The 21,240-nt window shown below is 46.1% G+C and overlaps 1 protein-coding gene across 6 annotated transcripts in view; it reads left to right on the forward strand.

Annotated features, from left to right (window-relative positions):
- LOC122392854 (calcium/calmodulin-dependent 3',5'-cyclic nucleotide phosphodiesterase 1-like) overlaps positions 1-21,066 on the forward strand; it is a 121,651-nt gene extending 100,585 nt beyond the window's left edge. For all 6 annotated transcript variants that reach the window (XM_043388192.1, XM_043388206.1, XM_043388210.1 and 3 more), the window contains exons 7-13: positions 4,966-5,106; positions 6,789-6,958; positions 11,145-11,306; positions 13,876-14,078; positions 17,187-17,309; positions 17,840-17,938; positions 18,863-21,066. In XM_043388192.1, coding sequence (XP_043244127.1) covers positions 4,966-5,106; positions 6,789-6,958; positions 11,145-11,306; positions 13,876-14,078; positions 17,187-17,309; positions 17,840-17,938; positions 18,863-19,008 — 1,044 coding nt within the window. In that variant the 3' untranslated portion in view covers positions 19,009-21,066. The remainder of the gene's footprint in view (positions 1-4,965; positions 5,107-6,788; positions 6,959-11,144; positions 11,307-13,875; positions 14,079-17,186; positions 17,310-17,839; positions 17,939-18,862) is intronic.
- Positions 21,067-21,240: the final 174 nt, after the last annotated feature.

Raw genomic sequence — 21,240 nt, forward strand, 5'->3', positions numbered from 1 at the left:
GCCGACGTCGAGCCGACGTCGGGCCGAGATCGTTTGCCGAGGTTGACGAGATCGTTTGTCGTTGGACCGACGGGGCCGACGTCGGCATGTCTATTGGGACAACGCGCCAAAAAATATCAACCGGCGGCGGGATTCGAGCCCCCCAGTCGCCGACGTCGGCATGTTTACTGGGACAACACGCCAAAAGCATCAGCCGGCGATGGGATTGGAACCCAGTGTCATTCGAACGCGAGGTTAGTGCGCTAACCACTACACCACGCAGCCAGCTAACGAAGCTGGTTTGTTTTGTTCCGTTATGCCCTTTCGGTCTGACAAGACCATTTCAGAGCCGGAAGGATCATAGGATGGATCGACATTGGTCTTCTTGGCGAGCACCCTGGGTCCAGTTCATATAGAGTCCCTGGTCCCATTGCTGTTACGTGACACTTATTGGAAAGGGCGACCCCACAATGGATTCATATAGCCACTCTTACACACCTGCACCAACGTTTCCCAAAGTGTCCCTTTGATAAGTGGCACTTTGGCAAAGTGACACTTGCCGACTGGCCTTTCTATATGAACTGGGCCCGGCCCTGGTGAGTTTCCGGGGCTGAGCCTGACCAAAGGATAGGCCGAGCAGCCCCCAAGCACTCACCGCACCTGGGCGGTGTTTCACGGGCTGCTGCTACCACGCTGCTATCAAATTGCGCGAGCTGACGTCACACTTGTGGTAGTGTTGGAGCAATGGGCCTGTTGATGTCTCCATGGAAACCCAATTTGACAAGTCGTAAAATCGGCGTGCTGCTATCACCGGTGAAACAGGGCCCCGGCTACGGGCGAGCTCGGCTTACGGGCAATCCCAAATGGGATAAAGTTTCCCGTCCAGTCCGGATCAGGGGGTTGCGGCGTGGAGGAAGATTTGAGTTTCCTGAGGATATTTTGAATACAGAAGCTCTTTATGAAACATGAAACATGTATTTTATATTATTTTAACGGTCAAAACAGCGGCCGATGTCGGTCCGACGTCGCCCCGACGTCGGCCCGACGTCGGCTGGACCTCAGCAATTGATCTCGGTCCGACGTCGGCCCGACGTCGGCTGGACCTCGGCTGGACGTCGGAACATGCGGGCATATCCGACATCCAGCCGACGTCGTGCCGAGGTTGGACCGACGTCGGGCCGACGTCGGCATGCCGATGCCGAGTTGCCGACGTCACCCCGACGTCGGCCGACGTCGGGCCGACGTCGGCATGTTTACTGGGATATAAGCAATTAGTGCAACCCTAACTGATAGCTGCTAAGAGACACACTGAACCTGATTTGACCAAATCTGCACCTAATCTGTACCAGATGTGCACCAAATGTGTACCAGATGGCCGTCGTGAAAACGGCTATTAACCCGCGCCCTGCTGGGGGGGGTGTTTGAACACCCCCCCCCTGTGGTTTTTCGCGAATATCTCAAAAACGGCGGCGCGGAGCGCCGCCGTTTTTGGTATACCTTATCATACATCAATTCTACACATGTTGTGAAAATTTCAGACCAAGATCATTCAAGGTCAGGTCACCAGGTCACTTGAAGTGACCTCACCTCATAAAAAGTTTCAATGTCTGTCATAGCTACACCGAGTGACCGATCGCTTTGAAACTTTCAGCGATTGCTAAGAGCAATAGCATGTACAAAATGTATATCTCAGAATTTTGATATCGATGACCTAAGGTCAGGTCAATTTTGCGACCTCCCCATTATAAGTCAATGGGAGAAAATTGAAATGCGCCTCTTTTGGACGAAAGACATTATAAACACTCCCAAACACTGAATTACAAGTGGTTTAGACACACTGAACATGAAAATGGTGTCCGTGACCCCTGTTTATGCCCTGAGGTCATCTTAGGTCACGAATAGTATCTAACAGTTTTTCGCAAATAACTTTTGATAGAGGCATGCTAGAGCGATGAAAACGCCTTAGATGTGTTGAGCTCGACGATACGGATCGACTGATATGCAACATGACCCTTTCCGGTCAGGTCATGACCTTGACCTGAGGTCAAATTTTCAAGTTGACCTTTCAAGGTCAAGTTATAGTTCATTCGATGCGTCTTGACGAGAGGAACACGATGCCGGTAAAAGTAAGCTCGTACAAGGCTTGAGTCAAAAGTTATTGCAGAAAAACTGTTTCCGAAAAAATCGGCTATTTTTGCAGTTTTTGCCCCCTGCAGGCAAAACCGTTGACGTTAGGTCAAATCTGAGAAAATTACTCAGAAAGGGCGTTAATAGGGCTATCGAATGCGCTTTTCCGCGGCGCTGTAGCTCTATTGGTTCCCGAGTTATGCGTTGGCTTCTTGGAAATTGTCGACATTCGACCTTGAAATCGGCGAAATTTTGCCTTCAATGACCTCTGGTGACCTGACCTTTGACCTGACCAAAAAATTGACCGAAGTGATTTCGTCATTATTTTTTACGCTCTTTCGAACGCCGCCTTCCGCGTGTCGCTACGTGGCCCAGGAGCCGAGTTAGAAGGGGGGGTGTTCAAACACCCCCCCCCCCCCCAGCAGGGCGTGGAAATCCAGGACCCCCAGCCGGGCGCGGGTTAAATGCTGAATGTTAATATTGAAGATATTGTACTCTGAACTCGCCACCAGCCACTCTTTCATTGCCCGGCTGTGGTTTGGAAACTGCTATTTTCACTTAGCCTGGCCGACGACTTTTCACGTTCGTCTACGTTTAATGCTTCGGTGCGGGGAAGTTGAAGGCTGTCCTGATTACTCCGAAGCCGAGAAATCTCATTCAAGAGCTGATAGAATCGCAAACTATGTTACAGCGCGAATTACCAGCGAAATTGATCTCGCTCCCTTGCGGTGTCCGAGCTACGGAACAGTGAAATTGGGTTTGGCTAGAGGCTTCAATCCCGCCTCGACGCTCAAACCTTTTTCCCGTAGTAACATTCTACCTTTTCAAAACGTCTGGTTTTTAGTTTTGCTGCATTTGTATTGTCATTGTGACTTGTAGGAAAAAGAGGTGTGAATGACACAGGTCACAGGAAAGCATTTATGAATCACCATAAACTTATCTTGGATGAAAGTCGTAATCCTTCTACGAAAGAATATATTTAGCCTGCCCACCGACGGGTGGGGTCGATTATCCCGCCCCCCTGAGGTTTTTCGCGAATAGCGGGAAATCCGTTTATTTATACGTTCGTGATTTCAATTGATCAAAACACGTGCAAAGTGATTCAGGCGGTTTAACTCCGTTATTTCTTAGGTGTGCCATGGACTATAGTTGCTAACGCCGATTAGAGATGGATATGGTCGAGTAGGATGTCGCATACATTGGTTCCTACCGTGGTTCTTACGTGGTACGTCTCTTTTTTACCTTAGACTGGACTCTGTAAATGTATATGACGTTTGTCTCAATACGCATCTTAACTGGACAACGTATTTCTTTGCCTTTGCCTCGACTTAGATCATGCATTTCGATTCTGATTTCTGTGCATTCAATATGTTGCACGCATAGCTGACTGAGGCTTATTTTCAGTGCGTCAATGACGTTATTTCGTGTGTGATTTTCTATATTTGAATTTGTTTCGAATTACGCACCTCGTGCCACGAATGTTGACATTTCAATAGCACACCATGGTCCAATGAGGTCTGATGGTGGTACCGGGAATATATTGAAAGTGGAACTAGCCACAGTCAGGCTCATTTTGTTCAAAGTGTATATGCATATTTTATGAAGCAATCGCTACTTTACCGACCAGCGACATTTAAGTCTGGTAAAGTAGATACACATTGTCCAACGATTTATTCACCGACAATATACTGGCTCCAATAGGGTCTCTCTCTCTCTCTCTCTCTCTCTCTCTCTCTCTCTCTCTCTCTCTCTCTCTCTCTCTCTCTCTCTCTCTCTCTCTCTCTCTCTCTCTCTCTCTCTCTCTCTCTCTCTCGCTCTCTTCCTTCTTCTTCTTCTTCTTCTTCTTTTTCTTTTTCTTTTTCTTTTTCTTTTTCTTTTTTTTTCTTCTTCTTCTTTTTCTCTTCGGGGAGTCGTTATTTCCTCGGGTCTTGAAGGAGTGCCTATTGAAAGATAAAAATGGATATAATTCAGTCAACTATTACTTAAGAAACTGCGACAGGTCCTATTAATGCGTGATTGCAATAATTATGTAACTATGCAAACTTTTTCCTCGCTTAATGTCGTCAGATAAGCTGGTCTTGGACGCGGTCAATAAGCTTGTCCTTAGGATACTAGCCTACTACATAGCCGCTGAGTTTTAAACGAATGGGAGATTCTTTACATTGGAGACTCCTTTTAGTTGAAGATTCGTCATTTCCTTCCAGCAAAATCCATATGTCTTTGAACGCTCATTATCTTTTCCTTGAGAACTTATAGTTAAACATATATTGCCTTTTCTTTCACTAAAAATGAACTGTCGTTTCTTGTATTCTTTGACCTCTTACCTTCCTTCATTGTGACTGCTCTCCATTTTTTTAAACGAGCCTGATAAGAGAGGTCCGTATTTAAATGGATTCTCGAGCGGGTGTTGTGCTGCTGCCGGCTGAAGGCTCGGTGTCGATTATTCGTTGGCGTCGTCCGCGCTACCGGAGCTCCCGCGCCAGGTTCCCATTCCAGTACCGTACCGTCAAAACAGGCGGCGTCAGTTTATACAGAGCGGCCCGGAAAGCGCCGCTGACTGGCACTCTATGTAAGAGACGGATGAAATATTTGGGAAGTGGGAGATGACGCTGGGCTTATCTCCTAGGTGAATACCGTCATGATAGAGGTTCTGCTTTTTATAAATGCAAGAATCCTGGAAGAGACATTATCAGTTTACTTCCTAGCTGCGTGGTGGCGTAGGTATAGTGCTTAGACGAAACGAAAATCGTTAGGCAGAGTCTAGTCCATTTCTGTCATTAATTTCCGAATCACGCTCGACTTTGTCACGCTCTGTCACGCTCTGCATCTGACCTGACCTGATGATACCTCTGCGGACAGATCCAGCCGGCCAAGCTGGACACCTACCTCCAGACGGTGGAGCACGGCTACGGCCGGTACAAGAACCCGTACCACAACAGCTCACACGCCGCCGACGTCACGCAGACCGTCCACTATATTATGTCACAGATGGCGCTAGTGGTGAGTGCAGAGTTACTGGGGCAGGGAGCGCTGGTGACGCTATGAGACTTACTGGTTGGCATCTTTCATGCGTAGATGCTGATAAAATGTGTGCCAACTCATGGGTAATATATAACAATGTGATGCCCAGCAAAGAAAAAATGTCGAGTTGATGTTTGGCACTGACTAGCCGAATACCTATTTTGCTGTTGTTATTTTATCTGATTCATGAATCCTTTTAACTAGATCCGGCGAGTATCAACATTTATTTCTTATTTACATTATCGCTATTCAAAATGTCACCGTTCCGTGCTTCTATCCTCAGGATGCTGAAATCCTTCTCCTCCACGCCGCAACCCCCCTCCGGGCTGGACAGGCAACTTTATCTCATGCGGGCTGCTCCCTTGGAGCGGCACCGCTGCTCCTGAGGGAGCGCACCCCGTAACCGGTGCAGTGAGTGCCTCGGGGCTGGGTGGCCTGTCCTCTGGACGGGCTCAGCCCCGGTGACTCACTAGGGTGCCTGCCCAGACCAATGTCTCCCCCTACATCCTATCATCCTCCCGGCTCTGAAATGGTCCCATTGGACCGAGAGGGCCTAACCCAACAAAACAAACAAAATTCTAAATGTTTTTGAAAACCTATCAGTAGAACATCAAAATTTTTGTTGAAAACTTATGTGCAGTGTCCACAATTCTTATCTTTTAATTGCTAGTCTATTTATTTATTTGGGGTTCCCTATCATACACCGATATCTACACGATTATTTCCCACCCTGGTGTATCACATTTCTGCAGAACAATGCTGCTTGACCCAACTAGCTTCGGATATGGATATTGTCACCAGCATCCGACAGAGGTCATTGATATTCTTCGAACATCTGTCGGTCGCGGATAATCGATTCTGCCGCCGCGGAGGTTACATCATGTCCTGTGCCGGAAGGTCGACCGAACCCATCGCCGCCATCGGAGCATGGTCGTGCGCAGCGCAGAAACTAGTGCCGATTCATCTCATTAGAGCGTGATGGATGACCGCTTGTGTGGGCGCCAGACAGGCATGCATCGGCATTTGATAGTGGGCTATTGGCGAATCGTTAGGCAGTATTTAGGTTTGATCACCGTCATCTTTTGGCGAAAGTATCTGTGTGTTCTCCCTGAATGACCGGAAGATCATAGGCTCTATCAATGTTAGCGTGCTTGGTTCTTTTCAACCCACCATGTCATGTTGAAGACACTGTGACAAAATGCCACAAATTTTGTACAGTTTATCTCCTTGTCATTTCAAAATGTTGTCGATTACTTGGTCGATACGATGTGAGTGATAACGGCATTAGAAGTTAGATAGGTCTGAGACTCGCCCGCAAATTGTGCTTTACGAAAGGGTCAACATGTTATTAGTTTTTGTTTTGTTTTTTGTTTTTTTGCTGGACACTTGACAAAACTGGTTCTGAAAATGTGGTTAACGTATGATCGAAAACAATATGTAGTCATATGGAGGACGAGAAAACCTCCCAGAAAAATAATCAATAATACAAACTACATAATGCAAGCTGTATAAAAAAATGCCGTAAAGTAAAGTCAAATAGAAAGTAAAAAGTGCATTTAGTTTTGTCCCATCTTTTCATCCGTCTCTGCCACTACCCAGGCGTTTTATAAAAATGTATGGACGATCACAGCTAAAAGAATTCTATATTTTGTTTTTGGCAGCGTTTTCTGACGGACCTGGAGGTGCTGGCAATGCTGTTGGCGGCCATCGTGCACGACGTGGAGCACACGGGTACCACCAACAACTTCCACGTCAACTCCAGCTCCGAGACGGCGCTCATCTACAACGACAAGAGTGTGCTGGAAAACTTCCACGTCAGTAACGCCTTCAGGTGCGTGGGGAGACAGATGGGGGACAGGAAACGCAGGGACACGGTGCATGTAAAATGGACTTCAATACTGTCGGCTGTTATGTAGTTATCCCTATGGGCAAAATGAGGATGATGGATGCAGGCATATTATGTGGACTGATTGCTCGAGTGCAGTTGTTTAGCTTGTATTGCATAGGGGTTGGTCGAATTTGAGATTAGACGGAGTAGCTGACATTTTAGTGACGGCCATATCCCATCTAACCAACAACGCCTTGCTGGATGCTAGGGCAGGAAAAATGTTGACATTTTTCTCGTCCACATTTGTGACCGTGTCTCCGTGTGCATTTGGCGCCACCGACAGCTCTCCCCTGAATGCCACCCCGTCTGAACCCGGCTGTGTTTTGTTGTGTCGCCGGCGACTCCCGTGCTAACGCCCGGCTCGGCTGGATTGGCAGTCAGACTCAATCCAACCTCATATCCGGCTGTGATTGCCGGGCGCGGAGAATATGTGACGTCTGATATGACACGTGATGTGTGCTGTGACGGGTGACGCGACAGCTGCTGACGTCACGGAGCGGCAGCTGGCGCAGCAGCTGACGCCGGCTGAGTCGCTCAGACTGCTACTTAAGCGAGTTACACCAGTTGGCAGTGATTTAGTGGGTTAGTGTCGATCGTCATACAGTTGATAGATCGATCTCCCGCGCGCTGCAAAGCCGCTCAAAGTCGGAGTGAATCCGACAGGTACTTTGGCGATGAAATATTTCGAAGTCAATTTTCGTCAGCCGTAGCATTTCAAATATCATCTGAGAAGATATTGGGATTTCGAGAGGAATGATGAATAATCTTAGGCCTCTCTGGATATATGCGTATTTCTTACGCTACGGTTCTTTGCATATCCTCTGTGAATTGTGAATATTTATGACGAAGTTTTCATTTGAGTCTATAAACGTCCAGTTTTTAAATGCACATGGGATCCGTTTTACTTAAAGTTATTATGCAAACTGCAAGAATAACGATTAACCTAGTAGAAGCTTACCAGGGCAGCTGACACATTCCCAACCCAAATTTATTTTGAAACTAGATATTTGAAAGAACGTAAGTGCACAGTTAATAATTTGGTAAATCATGTGTATATTATATCGTGCGCAGAGGGAGCGCTGTGTTCTGTGATAACTGCACTTAGAGTCCTTAACTTGACCGTTCATAAATTGACCCAGGATGAGTTACTTCTAATCTAATACATATGATTTTACGGGCATGAGCCGACCGTGCCCAAAATTCATCCTGCAACTGCACATAGTTCATCGCTCAGTATGGTAACATTTAATTCCAATTATTTCCACATTGCGGTTCTGTAACGGGTACCTACTGGATTTAGTTTAGTAGATATGAATTTAATTGTGCCACTAGTCACTACCTCGATCGATACAATCAAGATATATCTTGATATATTGTACACTATAACCTGTGTCCCTGGAAGGACGGCATGTTGTTTTAGCAGCCGGTGCTGCCTCCCAGTTCCATGGTCATCCCGATCCGTCCAACTCTCCTGCACCTGTGTCGGATACGTGGGCTGTGCTGGACACCTTGACCCTGTACCCAGTACTGAACTGTGACCGCCAGCTCCCTGTGCCGCTGCCGGTCCGGTGGCCGGCGGCGGCGCTCAGTCTCGGCCGATATTGGGTGAGCCCGGCCACCGGCCGTCGCACCGTCCCAGTCCGCGGCGCGGGTGTTTGCAGAGCCCCGGGCGGACGGCTCGCTCGCCAAGTTTTTCGATTGCCAGCCGGCCGGTGTAATCGGGCGTGCGCCGGCGAGCCGCAGGTGCCGGGGTTTAGTGGGGTCGCCCGGGGCCGCCCGCCGCCGGCACTAGGAACGCGCAACACGAGGCGGCACTCAATTACTTATTAGGTTGGATATTTTTCATTTTGTTCCATATTTTTCTGAGAGATTTGTTGACGTCTGACGAGACTCGCCAGTGGTTGATGCCGCACATGTTTGCCCCACCTCTCAGCTTGAGTGGAGCAGATACCTATAATATTTATATATATATATATATATATATATATATATATATATATATATATATATATATATATATATATATATATATATATATATATATATATATATATATATATATATGTGTTGCAGGCACTTTAGAAAATCAGTCATTTTGTAAAATGCCTAGGCATTTTACAAAAAGACGGCTGTTTGAAAAATGACTGAACGCAACCAGGCTTTTTTCAAAATCGCTAGCCATTTTACAAAATGACTAGGCATTTTGCAAAATGCCTGACCAGCATGGAACGTAGATCCCACTACAGATACTATGGCCAACAGTTTTTGGACGTCTTCCTATACCCTATAGGTACGTGTTCAGCCTGTAGCTGATCGATCTGAAGCTCTGTGATGACGACAATGCTGTGTAACGACCAGGTTGAGTTGCAGACTCGGCTGTAGCATAAAACATTGTTTAGTTAACGCTGTAAAAACTCCCAAGTACATCAACGCCGTTCATATTCTGCCTGAAACTAGACTGACTGACTGTAGGTTGATAAAAAATCTACTATTTCTGTCCGTTCCTGGTTCGTTATGAATTGATGGTTTTTGCCAGCACTTGAGTCTATGATCTCCGCCACCTTGCGGTCGAATTCTGGACGCGACATAACGGTCCACGAGGCACTCGTGACAGGCACGGACGCTCACTCACAGCCCACGGATCAACAAAGAAGCCCAGTGTGGACCACTCCTCCCCTCCTCAGTTGACTGGACAGCGCTCATTGGCTCTAAGGAACTTCAACAAGTCTACCCTAGGCCTAGTCCACGCAATTGTTTACAGTATTATTGTTTAGGTTTTCTTCCTAACTTTTTTTTTTGAATAAAAAAGCTCTCTGATCACAATGAATATTAAAGCAATAATTAACAAAACACGATTAATTTTGTTCTGTGGCAACAGCTTTGAGTACCTACTTGCATGGTCCCAGTTAAAAATATCAAGCTCCACATCGGGAGAATCATCAGGTCGCTTGGCGTAGGACGAGCGCGTTGGTTTCAGAAGACACTAACGCCTAAGTGTGTGGGATCGAATCCTCGCGACCTCTAATAGTCTTACAGATACAGGCCGGCATAGGGCCAGTCGTTTGTTGACGCTCCAGATCGATCATTTTAAATCCAGCAGCGTCGCTGACGTCGGGGTTGGAAATGTCGCGGGCCTGCACTTCTCAAAATAGAGGTAGGTATGGACTTCCCACTGCTGGACTCCTCTGGTCATAATGCTGGACTCCTCAGTCCACCTACACGCTACCAAAACGTATATAATTAGGTACTCGTATCTACAAACGCTGCTCAGTCATTTTGTAAAATGGCTAGGTATTTTGTAAAATGCCTAGGCATTTTGCAAAATGACTGGAGAGTCAGTCATTTTGTAAAATGCCTAGGCTTTTTGCAAAAAGCCTGGAAAATCAGGCATTTTGCAAAATGCCTAGGCATTTTACAAAAGGACTGATTTTCTAAAGTGCCTGCAACATATATATATATATATATATATATATATATATATATATATATATATATATATATATATATATATATATATATATATATATATATATATATATATATATATATATATATATATATATATATATATATATATATATATATATTTCATTCCACTCATTGTATGTGCTTTCCCTAGTTGTAGTATGTAGCGCACATATGAGCGGAAGAGTGAATGCATCTATTTGCTGTTTTTCCTTGTTTGCTTTGGAGGATTACGGGATGACGACAGCTTCTTATTAATGTTGCAGCTCAATCTGAACCCATTTTAACGGAATGCAGGGACTTAGCGGGAGGAGTGTAAATTTGATGCGTCCTTACTCCTTAGTGAGGGGTGTTTGTTCGCAGGATGGGTTACCGGATGAAGTGTGACTTTCGTGTGACGTGAGTGGATCAATCGATTTGTGTGTATTGTGTGCTCGTTTTTACGGTGCGTTTTCCGGTTGCAGGAACTTCGGGAGGCGGAGTGTACCTTTCTGTAAACACTCGACTTGTGCATATTTTGTTTATTTTTATTTTCACGAAGCGCATATCCCACTGTAGGGTACTCGGGAGGAGGAGTGTAATTTTTTGTGTAACATGAGAGTAACACTCGTTTTATGTGTATTGTATGTGCGCGTGTTTTCACGATACGCTCCTCCGTTTGCAGGATACTCCGGGAGGAGGAGTGCAACTTTTTGTGTAACCTGAGCCGCGAGGAGTACACAGAGCTGCGCTCGCTCGTTGTCGACATGGTTCTCGCCACCGACATGTCGTCACACTTTCAACAGATCAAGTGCATGAAAAACTACGTCATCAACTCAGAATCGGCGTGAGTCTTATTCATTAGCTTATCATTGGCGATCTCGCCCAGCGACTTCAATCATCGTCTAATTTGAGCGCGTGACTACTTTTCCCACGTTGTTTAGGACAAACAAACTCAGACATTCTGCTTGAAGGTCGATCCTATTGTGGGTTTCGTTTTATAGGGCTCCTTTTTTAGCATTTTGCCGCAATGAATTCTCAGCACTCATACCTTCATAATTCATAAACCACCCGTTTGACTTTATGCACTCACGGCTAAGTGAACAGATAAATAGCATATCGCTAGGCATTTATACCGGTGTGGATTTCACGCTAAATGTGTGTGAAAGTGGACGCTCGATAGCCAATGCCGTCATCTTCTTCAACTTCGTTTTTAAACGTTTTTAAGGACTGTCTTTACTTATCGAATTTCTCCGACTTGACGCACGGCTTTAAGAAGTCAAATTATGTGAGTGAGTCATCATTTTACATGCAGTTCAATTTCCTCCCCTCCGACCTTATTCTAGCGCTCTAAAAATGACTCCTCCTGGCGCCAGTCGTCCGGCTAGGGTTTCTGCCAAGCATGCCTTTTTAGCACCAGTCTTTTGCACCAGTTTCTGTCGTGGAACCTGCAGTCCATCCCAACTCTTAGCCGATCTCACTCGGGGTTCTTCGATCACCTGGCGGCCGTCAGAACCGCAGAGTCGCTCGAGCGAGCTGTCCTCTGGCTGCGGTTTTGCGCCCGCGCTCCTGTCCAGTTCTTTGATGAACGACCGCACGCAGTCAGCTGTCCAATTCCGGCCTAAGTGCCCTGTCAAGCCCACTTGATTGTGGTGCCTGTCGGTGCCAGCCGATCGATGTGCGATGAGTGGAGGTGGCAGAGTCCTTCCTCCCCGCCGGGAGCGCTTGATCGCGTCGCTGCGGCCGGTCCGTGGAAGGAGCCTTGGTGCTTGGAGGTCGTCCTATCTGGTGCTATGTGTATCATATTTACGTCTCCCTCATGTGCTGGATAACATTCATGTCGGTCATTTGGGTAATTATATATTCAAATTTTACCGTAATTTGTTTACTAAATTTGCAAAATAGCAGAATTATCTTGGCGAAATGACCGCAAAATTTCCCAGTTTCATCTGTCTACATCTACAACCCTATGGCAAGTAGGAAAAGGGGTAATTCATTCTCTGAGTAGGTAAGTGCAGAGTGGCAATAACTCTTAAAGCGATGATAAAAGAGGCTCCATAGTAAATAGAATACCCTTGGGTTTCTTTACCAGGAACTTAGTAATTCCCGTTGAGTTTTGATGATAAAAGATAGCCGTTAGGCCATCGGAAAGTGTAAACACCGATATTTACGGTGTTGCTCTGCTAAAAACATCGGTATTGATGCCTGGTTTGTTATTTTCTCAGGAAAAAAAACTGAAAGTGAGAAGTACAGGTCTCGCGAGATTAAGCGGTAGGTTTTGCACTTTTACATTTCCGGTTATATCTCAGAAACTAATCGATCTACGATGAATCCATTTTACACGATCATGGCCGGCTTGTTACCCAACAAGTCGATCGCATCTTCAACACTTAAAAGCTTAAGACGACGAAGATATAGCCTGAAGTACACTAAATTTTCTAGGTGCAAAACCTACCGCTAAAACCCGCGAGACCTGTACATCGGATTCTTATGCCAGTTTGTGTCATAAACTTTTGTCTGGTAAACGTGGGCATTAGGCAAAGGTATAGAGTATGGACCTTTAGCTCTTTTGCGCGTACACGTTCATACTAGATTTACTTCATTTCAGTTTTCTATGTGATGCGAAAGCACGCACAAGAACCGTCTCCTGACAACCGTTTAACGCCTATCCATGCTCCAACAGTACCGTACTTTTATTTTCGATTTTCCTCTTTTCGATAAGTGACGAACTGCTGAAAGCAGCCATCCATATTGATTTCACCCCTATTTTCCTTTTTCTGGTGGTTTTCTGGACCTTGTCACCTCAAGCTCCCTTTTTTGTCTGAGTTCTCTTAATCTGCTTCCGTAAACAGTAAGGCACTTTTCACTCCGTCTCATAACTCAATTAAGCTGCAGCTTGACTTATTTTTCTCTCTTAAGATGACAGGGAATTCATCATCTGAATGTCGTATCGGCCTTCTTTGCCGAGTTGTTCTTCACTTTTAATTAGTTCTTGACACCTCGCGTTTTCCATTTTTCCTTCATCCATTATTTATCTTAATTAGTCATTCTATGCCTCTAGTCTCTACCTCTCGCTCTCTTACCCTTTCTCTTTCTTTATTTCTCTATTACATCTTGTTCTTTCTGGTAGAAGCATGAAGCATACCTAACGGATCAAGGAAAAACACTTGCTGAAAGTGTCATGTTAAAAAGGTTTACGGGAACAGCGTTGTCTCGACATGTTCGGTTCAAAAATGTAAGAATTGGTATGTGTGATATTCATCTGTCACGACTGACCACTCAGTAACGGGTTTTTGTATATTTTATAGTCACCCATCCGCACCCATGAGAGCTCTCTTCACATTATTCTTCGTAGTTTTTTTTTGCATTTTACAGCATGCATATATGTTAACGATCTCTGTCTATATTTGTCATAGTGTGGACAAGTCTAAGATTCTGAACCTGGTGCTGCACTGCTGCGACATATCACACCCCAGCAAGGACTGGGAGCTGCACTCGCACTGGACCAAGCTTCTGCTGGACGAGTTCTTCTTGCAGGGAGACAAGGAGAAGCAGCTGGGACTGCCAGTCAGTCCTCTCTGCGACAGAGCCACCACGCTCGTCCCTCAGTCTCAGATAGGTGAGGAGGCGGGGAGAATTAGCGAGGCTCGCACCGAGTTTCCAACAGCACTATATTTGTTATTGTTCTGCGCCCTGGCATCACGGTAAGTTTGATTGATTGCTCTGATATTCACTAGACGGCCCGTTAAAATGATAAAACCAAATGTGCTATGCGTCATATGCATCGTCGGCAATTAAAACAATGAAGCTGTCCTTAGGCGATTTTGATAACATTGTAGTTTTCTACTCCCTTGGTTTAATGGTACACTTTGTTGAATGTGGTCCTGAAATATCCCGAGGTAGAAATTTATCATTAAAAAATACGGGCGATCGACTTATGGAGCTCGACAGGCTATTTACTTTCATCCAGATTAAAGGAGTGGTCTATTGCAACTGACAGAAAATCCGCAGCACCTGCCTTCAGAGTAGCCGGCATATCCAATCCCGGTGATCAAAGGAAGGTGTGTTCTAAGTAAAACAGATGAGTCCTGTGTCTAGCACGACCTGTCAAACTGGTTGACCAATGACCATCGATGGCAGTTATCTCACTGCCTGGGCCTTTGAAAATTCTGAAGTTTGTCAGGGAATATTGTAAATCTGACGTCTGAATAAGAGTGATGATACCGGTCACGCAACGTGGAGTGGGACGGAGGAAAAAGAAAGAGAAAAGAGGGAGGAAGAGAGGAAGAGATAGAGAGAGATAGAGAGGAGAAAGAGAGAGAGGGCGAGAGCGAGAGCGAGAGCGAGAGCGAGAGCGAGAGAGAGAGCGAGAGAGAGAGAGAGAGAGAGAGAGAGAGAGAGAGAGAGAGAGAGAGAGAGAGAGAGAGAGAGAGAGAGAGAGAGAGAGAGGACAGCTGACATTTCTTAGGATGAACCAACTAATCATTGCGCTTGTTGCAAACGGGACATCATCATCGGCTAAACCAGCACGGGATACTGCTGCTCAACAACAACAAAAAAAAAAACTCCAGTCAGTTTTAATAGCCAGCTACGGCCTGATTTTAATCTCAGTTCGTTTTGATGTTCCTCATTTAGTTACTCTTGAAAACACTCGCTTTAGCAGCGAAATGAACCCGTATAGCGGTGTTGTGCTGACATAGCTCTGGCCTGGGACTTGGCATCATTGGAAGGAAAGCAAGTAACAAGAACCACATTTAATGAACGGAATGATGTTGATGAAATGTTGCGTGATCTTAGTCATCAGCAGACGTGGATCAACATCTATCTATCTACTCCTTTGTAAGATTTAATTCGTTTTAAAACTGCTTTGTCGATGACATTATTTCACATTACGCTGGCTTAGGTGCCCGTGAGGCAGTTGCCAACAAAGACTGCTCTGTCGCAATATATTTATGTGCATGCATAAATCACGACTCTTATTGGCTGGAAAATGAAGACTACAATCCAGCTACGGCCAATATTGTTGCATTTAGAGTTCCAAAGTTTGAGTTATGAGCGAAGTGTGCTGCCCGGGCACTGCGCAATATTTGAACGAACGCATTTTGTGTGCTCTCTTCTTGACATGTATAAATGGTTTTTAAAATGATAGTTTTTATTTGTTTTCATATTAGCTGAAATCGCTAGAGCAGTGCACTGGACCAGTGCCCCATAATTTGATATGCGTTTTCGAAACACATAAGGACCAATTTATCTGAAGCGTCTGAAGTCCGACGAATGGCGCCTTTATCACCTGCGCCGAGAGGACCCGTCCCCGGCGGTGCCGGTGCCGGGCTCTGCTCTCTGAAGGGCTCGGCAAACGTCGACGACAAACAGAGCTCTGCTAGCTGGGGATATTGGACGGGGTAGGCCAGCGGACGGAGGCTGCAGTGAGCCGGCTGCGAACTCACCTGCCAGCCCAGATGGGCAGCCGGCGCAGAGGGACGGGCGCCATTATGTGTGTGCTGTGTTTGTGTGACTATCCTAGGTTGGTCAATAGTTTGCGTTTATGGTAGTCTTATTACCTACAGCCAGGCATCGGTAAAATCCTCTCTGAAAGGATTGCATTCCCAATCCACATTCCTAGTACCGAAGTGGATTGCAGTCCTACCCGCAATCCCCTTTTTTCACTTGGATTGTGATCAAATCCGCAATCCTTTTTGCAATCCTGTTGTATTATTATGTGCACTAGTGGATCTGGGGGATGGAGGGGGCACAGGGCCGTGCCTCCATCCCCAAATCACCCATTTCTAGCAGGTACCTAGTCTTGCGAGTAATTCCTATCTAAGGCACAGGTATTTTATGGGAGATATTTTTTGCCTCAAACACCCCCACATTTAAACCTCTACCCAACCAGTGTTTTATATTTTTAAAGCGTAAACCTGAAAGCGCTCCGTGTAGGTACGTCATTAAATGGCGTTCTTGTTTTCTTAAACCAGGGGCTTACCTATTCTCACCTCGACAGTCGACATGTTCCATAGTGTATGGAAATATGGGCAAATAGGTACGCACCTTCTTCACTTTTCTCTATGTCCCCCCCCTCTCTCTCTCTCTCTCTGGATCCACCATTTAACGTGGCGTAGTTAGTTCTCGCCTCTCGCCCGGCCCCGTGTTGTCATGCAAGCAGCGCTGCGCCAACTTTGCCTTGAGACTGGGATAATTTGTGTCTATGGCAACCGACAGTATTCTAGTTAGTTCCGTCGATGCACATTGCACAACTTAGCGGATGCACATCATTCTAGGCCTATTAAGGTCGGGAAAATATCAGACATGACTAATTGCCCCAGGAAAGGATTGCAATCCGGATTTGATTGCAAAAATTGGAAGCATGATGCAATCCAATCCGCAATCAAATCCTGTTTTTTGGAATGGATTTCAAATCCAGGTGCAATCCACCAAAAAGGAATGCAATCAGGATTTTGCAATCCTGCAATCACAATCCTACCGATGCCTGCCTACAGCATTATGGTAGTTTTATCAAAATATTGCCTGTGACGTTTAACATGGTATGTTATGCGTGGCATTTAAATGGGTGTCTCCTAATTCGAAGATAAAATCTGACTTCATAAATAAGTAATTAAACAGGTGAGACAATGGCTTGATAACACTAGACATAACACTTTGTGACAGAAGTCCTGGAGCACACTGAGCCGGCGCCGCTGACTGACTATGGGGTGCCGTCTGCCCGCAGGTTTTATCGAGTTCATCGTGGAGCCGTCGATGAGTGTGTGCGGTGAGCTTCTGGAGAAGGTGGCCGCCTACCTGCACGGTGCAGAGACCGGTGGCGCCGCCAACGGAATCGACTACAAGCCGGGTCAGTAGGCCGAGAGAGGTACAAACGTGATAGCTCAGATGGGACAGAGACTGAGTTATTTCTGCTAAACGCCCTGAGCTAGCCCTAATATTTGCCTAATTTTATCGAGCGCCATTAAAGTGGCAGTGCTTCATGGGATGTTTTGACATCAATGCGCAGCAACATTTTAAGCGAACAATGCCACAATGAAGGTGAATGTCACCGTCGCCTGTCCCTCTTTTTTATGAACAAACTAGTGTGCACTAGATGTGTAATGTTCGAAGCTTTATCAGATGCATGACATTCGGTTTGTGGCATTTCCAACGATAGTTTTATCGGACTTTTTATTCGCTGTTGTTATTGTCGAGTGCTTTCGTGTTACTTGATTGGAAAACCCACTGTTGAGCTAGTCTGTCGCAAGACATGTCTCGCAGTCGTTGCAAGAAGGCCGAAGGCAGTCATGACTCTCAAACTCCATAACCTTTCTGACCTTTCTGACTTGCCACTGAGCCCGGGAGACGTGCTCTCACTGTCGTGTTTGCATTGGTCAGGTGACGTTCGCCCAGCCCGACCTCCGCTGCCCTGGTCGTGTCGGCCGTGGGAGGAATGTCTGGCGTTCAACCTTGAGTGCTGGAGGAGGAAAGAACAGGGTGAGTATTGGTGACACTCTCGAGTGTCTGGAGGAGTGCCTGGCGTGTACAACCTTGAGCGCTGGAGGAGACGAGAACAGGGTAAGGGCTACTGACGCTCCAGGGTGTGGTCTGACGTATTACCTCCAGTGCTGGAGACGGGAAAGGGGTGAGTGTTGGAGGCACTCCGAGTGTCTGTAGGAGTGTCTGGCGTATAATCTCGAGTGAGCTGGAGAAAAGAACACGGCAAATGTTGGTGACTCCAGGGTGGCTGGAGGAGAGAGTGTTAACGAACAATCTCGAGGTCTGTTGAAGGAGGAACACAGTAAAAGCTGGCCTTATTTAGCTCAAGCACCTATCATGACGTATTATCCATGATAGAACTGGTGTGTGATCATCAGATGTTAGTGACGCCACAAATATATTGCAGACCATGCCACTTGTTAGATCGTTTTGGAACGGTCAGTGTCAAATATATTATGCATTTCTTCTCTTCTTTAACCATATTGCATTCACATATGATTTAAAAACAGTTATATAATTGCAGGATGTATTGACAGGGAAACGAAGCTGTTTTCTGGTAGTACATACACAATAGCATTTTTGTTATGACTAACCATTCATACATTAGAATAATGAATAAAAGAAAAAATAAAAGGGTAAACAATGTCTATTTCGGTATAATGGTACTTTCTAACCAGAGGCGGATTCTGAAAACTACTGATCACCGGCTTACGCTAGCTGTCCCATAAAACTACCTTGTTCAGCTGTTGTGCAATGCGATCAAGTTTCAAGGTCAACTATGACATGACACTACACACAACCAAGGAGTGTTCCTGAGGAGGAACTAGCCACAAAACAAGAAAGAAAAACTATGGTATAGTCCTGCAAATAGGGCTTTATCGGATCTGCGATGTCTTATTAACTTTTATATCTTATTTTCAGCGGAGCAGTCAACCGAAAGCCGCCAACCGAGCAAGGAGCGATGGAGCGAGGAAGAGGAGGGAGGAGCAGGAGAGGGAGAGCAAGAGAAAGAGGACGTCGATGCTGAATCGTCCACCGACCAGCAGTCCCCCAGTCCGGATACGTGATTCAGGTGCACGTGCGGCGTGCTATGAATTACAGAACATCGGCCGTGTGTGTGTGTGTGCGCGCGCGATACTGCGGCTGAACGGTGTGGTGTAGCCTCTCAAACTGCAGTGGCTATTGAGCCCGGGCCAGTGAGCAGTGAGTGCAGTGGAGTAGAGACACATGGTGAAAGATGGACGGCACGTGCAGGAGCACGTATGACACGTGGTGCCCAAAACTACGTGAAGAACTCAGATGAGACAGCCAGTCTGGATGACCTAAAGGAGATTAGCATCAGGTTGTGATACGCACTGCGGTCGAGCCAGACGGTGGGCGATGGTCTGTGGCGAGTGATCGGCGGTCAGCAACTGTCGGTCAACGTTCAGCGGTCACCGTTGGCTGATCGGCAGTCGGCAGTTAAAGGGCAGCGGTGAATGAACCGACAGCCTATCGTATGCTGAGCGCTGAACTGTGTCACTACCTGGGCTCCTGGGGCCAACATTCGAATCAAAGTCGCGCGAACCGGTCGATCGGCTTGTTGTGCTGCCCTTGCCAGTCCATGAAGGGCTACTCTGCTCGGTTTAGCTGAGCGCTGCTCGGCAGTAGCGTTCCTCGCGGGAGTTACTCTTCGGGGATTGTTATCTTGTAAGAGTTTGGGCATATTTCTCACTCTTTGGCTTATCCGAGACGCACACTCCTTTAAGCACAGAGAGCACACAGAGAATCAAACAACTTATGCTGCTTATAATGATGTGAGCACCATTTTGAGCGCCTGCTCTGAATGCATCTGCATGGAGAAATTTCCTAAAATTTGTTGCGAGTTTGCAACTCATAGTGAACTTGTGATTATTATCATTTGTGTGTGTGTTATTACTTGAATTAGAAAACTGCGGACACATGCTAAAACTATACTTTTTTATTAAGAATATTCCGTTTGTTACTTATGTTCATGAATATTACGTCATCGGCTTTCATTATTTGATTGAACTCGATATGAAATAAGCAGGCATGCAATGAGCTGTGAAGCTTCAGCTCAGCATACCATGCAGGTTTCTCTCTCCTTCATCTGACCAGAGTGAAGCTCGCTGGCTTAATGCATCCTTCTGCAACGAAACCTTTCCGAGCATCAATGTCCGCCCTAGATTTCTGAGATGAAAGTTCAGCTGTGTTGTGATGGTGAGCGGAAGTCTGAATCTCTGCGGAGATAAAATTGTACAGCACAGATTATATCGGAAGTGGATTTAGATATAGCTCGTTGTAAACAATTGTTCATCCGTCTTACTTTTCACTAATGTGACCGGCACGGGTTATGCACGCTATTTTTCACTGTGAAGGGCAAGTGCCTGGCAAACATGTCCGTGGAGTGTATGCGAGATGACGCTTACAACGGTTGTCCTGTCCGTGCCAGCGTATCTGTAAACGTGTATTTGTTATGTTGACGGTTATGGCGTAATGAGAGTCGTGAGTAGGATTATGAAACGCATGCGAAAATGAATGGTTGTTACGGCTTTCGTCGTTGCGCACCCAGAATCAATCTCTTTGATGGTGATGCATCCAGTCGAGTGACTGGTCGCCAGCTTCTCAAACACCTTTCGCTCTACCCCAGCCGCTGCCCTCTTCCTGCGTACCAGGGGCAAGTTTCCGGCGAATCACTTCTTCGCATCACTTTGTCAGGGAAAAGAACGCTGAGTGTAGCGATATATCGGTGAATCCGTTTTTGATTTTGCGAGATACGCCTGCTTACGCCTGCTTATTCAGATGCAGATGACTGAGCCGTACGACTTGTTACCGTTCGTCCGTTCATGTGTGCGCGTGGTCCGATAAGATACTTCGCTTATATATGAGCAAGTGTCCCCGCAAACTCGCGCGCATACGTGTCTATTGCATATGTCTGGTTATGCACAATCAATGTTGATGCCATGCACGGTATAAGGCTATAGATAGACACTTGGGGTATGTGTAAGGAAGTGCAAGACGTTGAGTCTTGTATCTGAGATGAAGTTAGCGATACTGATATTTGTGTGCTTGAATGTTGGCTGCGATATGCGAGATCAGGTTTTGATAAAGAACAGAGGCCCGTCGCTGTTCATTCGTTTACAAAGGGACGTCAATTACAAGAGGAGTTCAGCTTCACACATCACCTGTTAACACGCCAATACGTCATACACCTCCTTTGCGATTTTGTCACGTGAAGGCCGCACAGCGTGGTAGGCATTATTAGCGGGACAAAATCGAGAATAGCTTGGATGTTATGG

Source organism: Amphibalanus amphitrite, unplaced genomic scaffold (assembly GCF_019059575.1).
Source record: "Amphibalanus amphitrite isolate SeventyFive unplaced genomic scaffold, NRLGWU_Aamphi_draft 000024F_arrow, whole genome shotgun sequence".
In the NCBI taxonomy this organism is placed as follows: domain Eukaryota; kingdom Metazoa; phylum Arthropoda; class Thecostraca; order Balanomorpha; family Balanidae; genus Amphibalanus; species Amphibalanus amphitrite.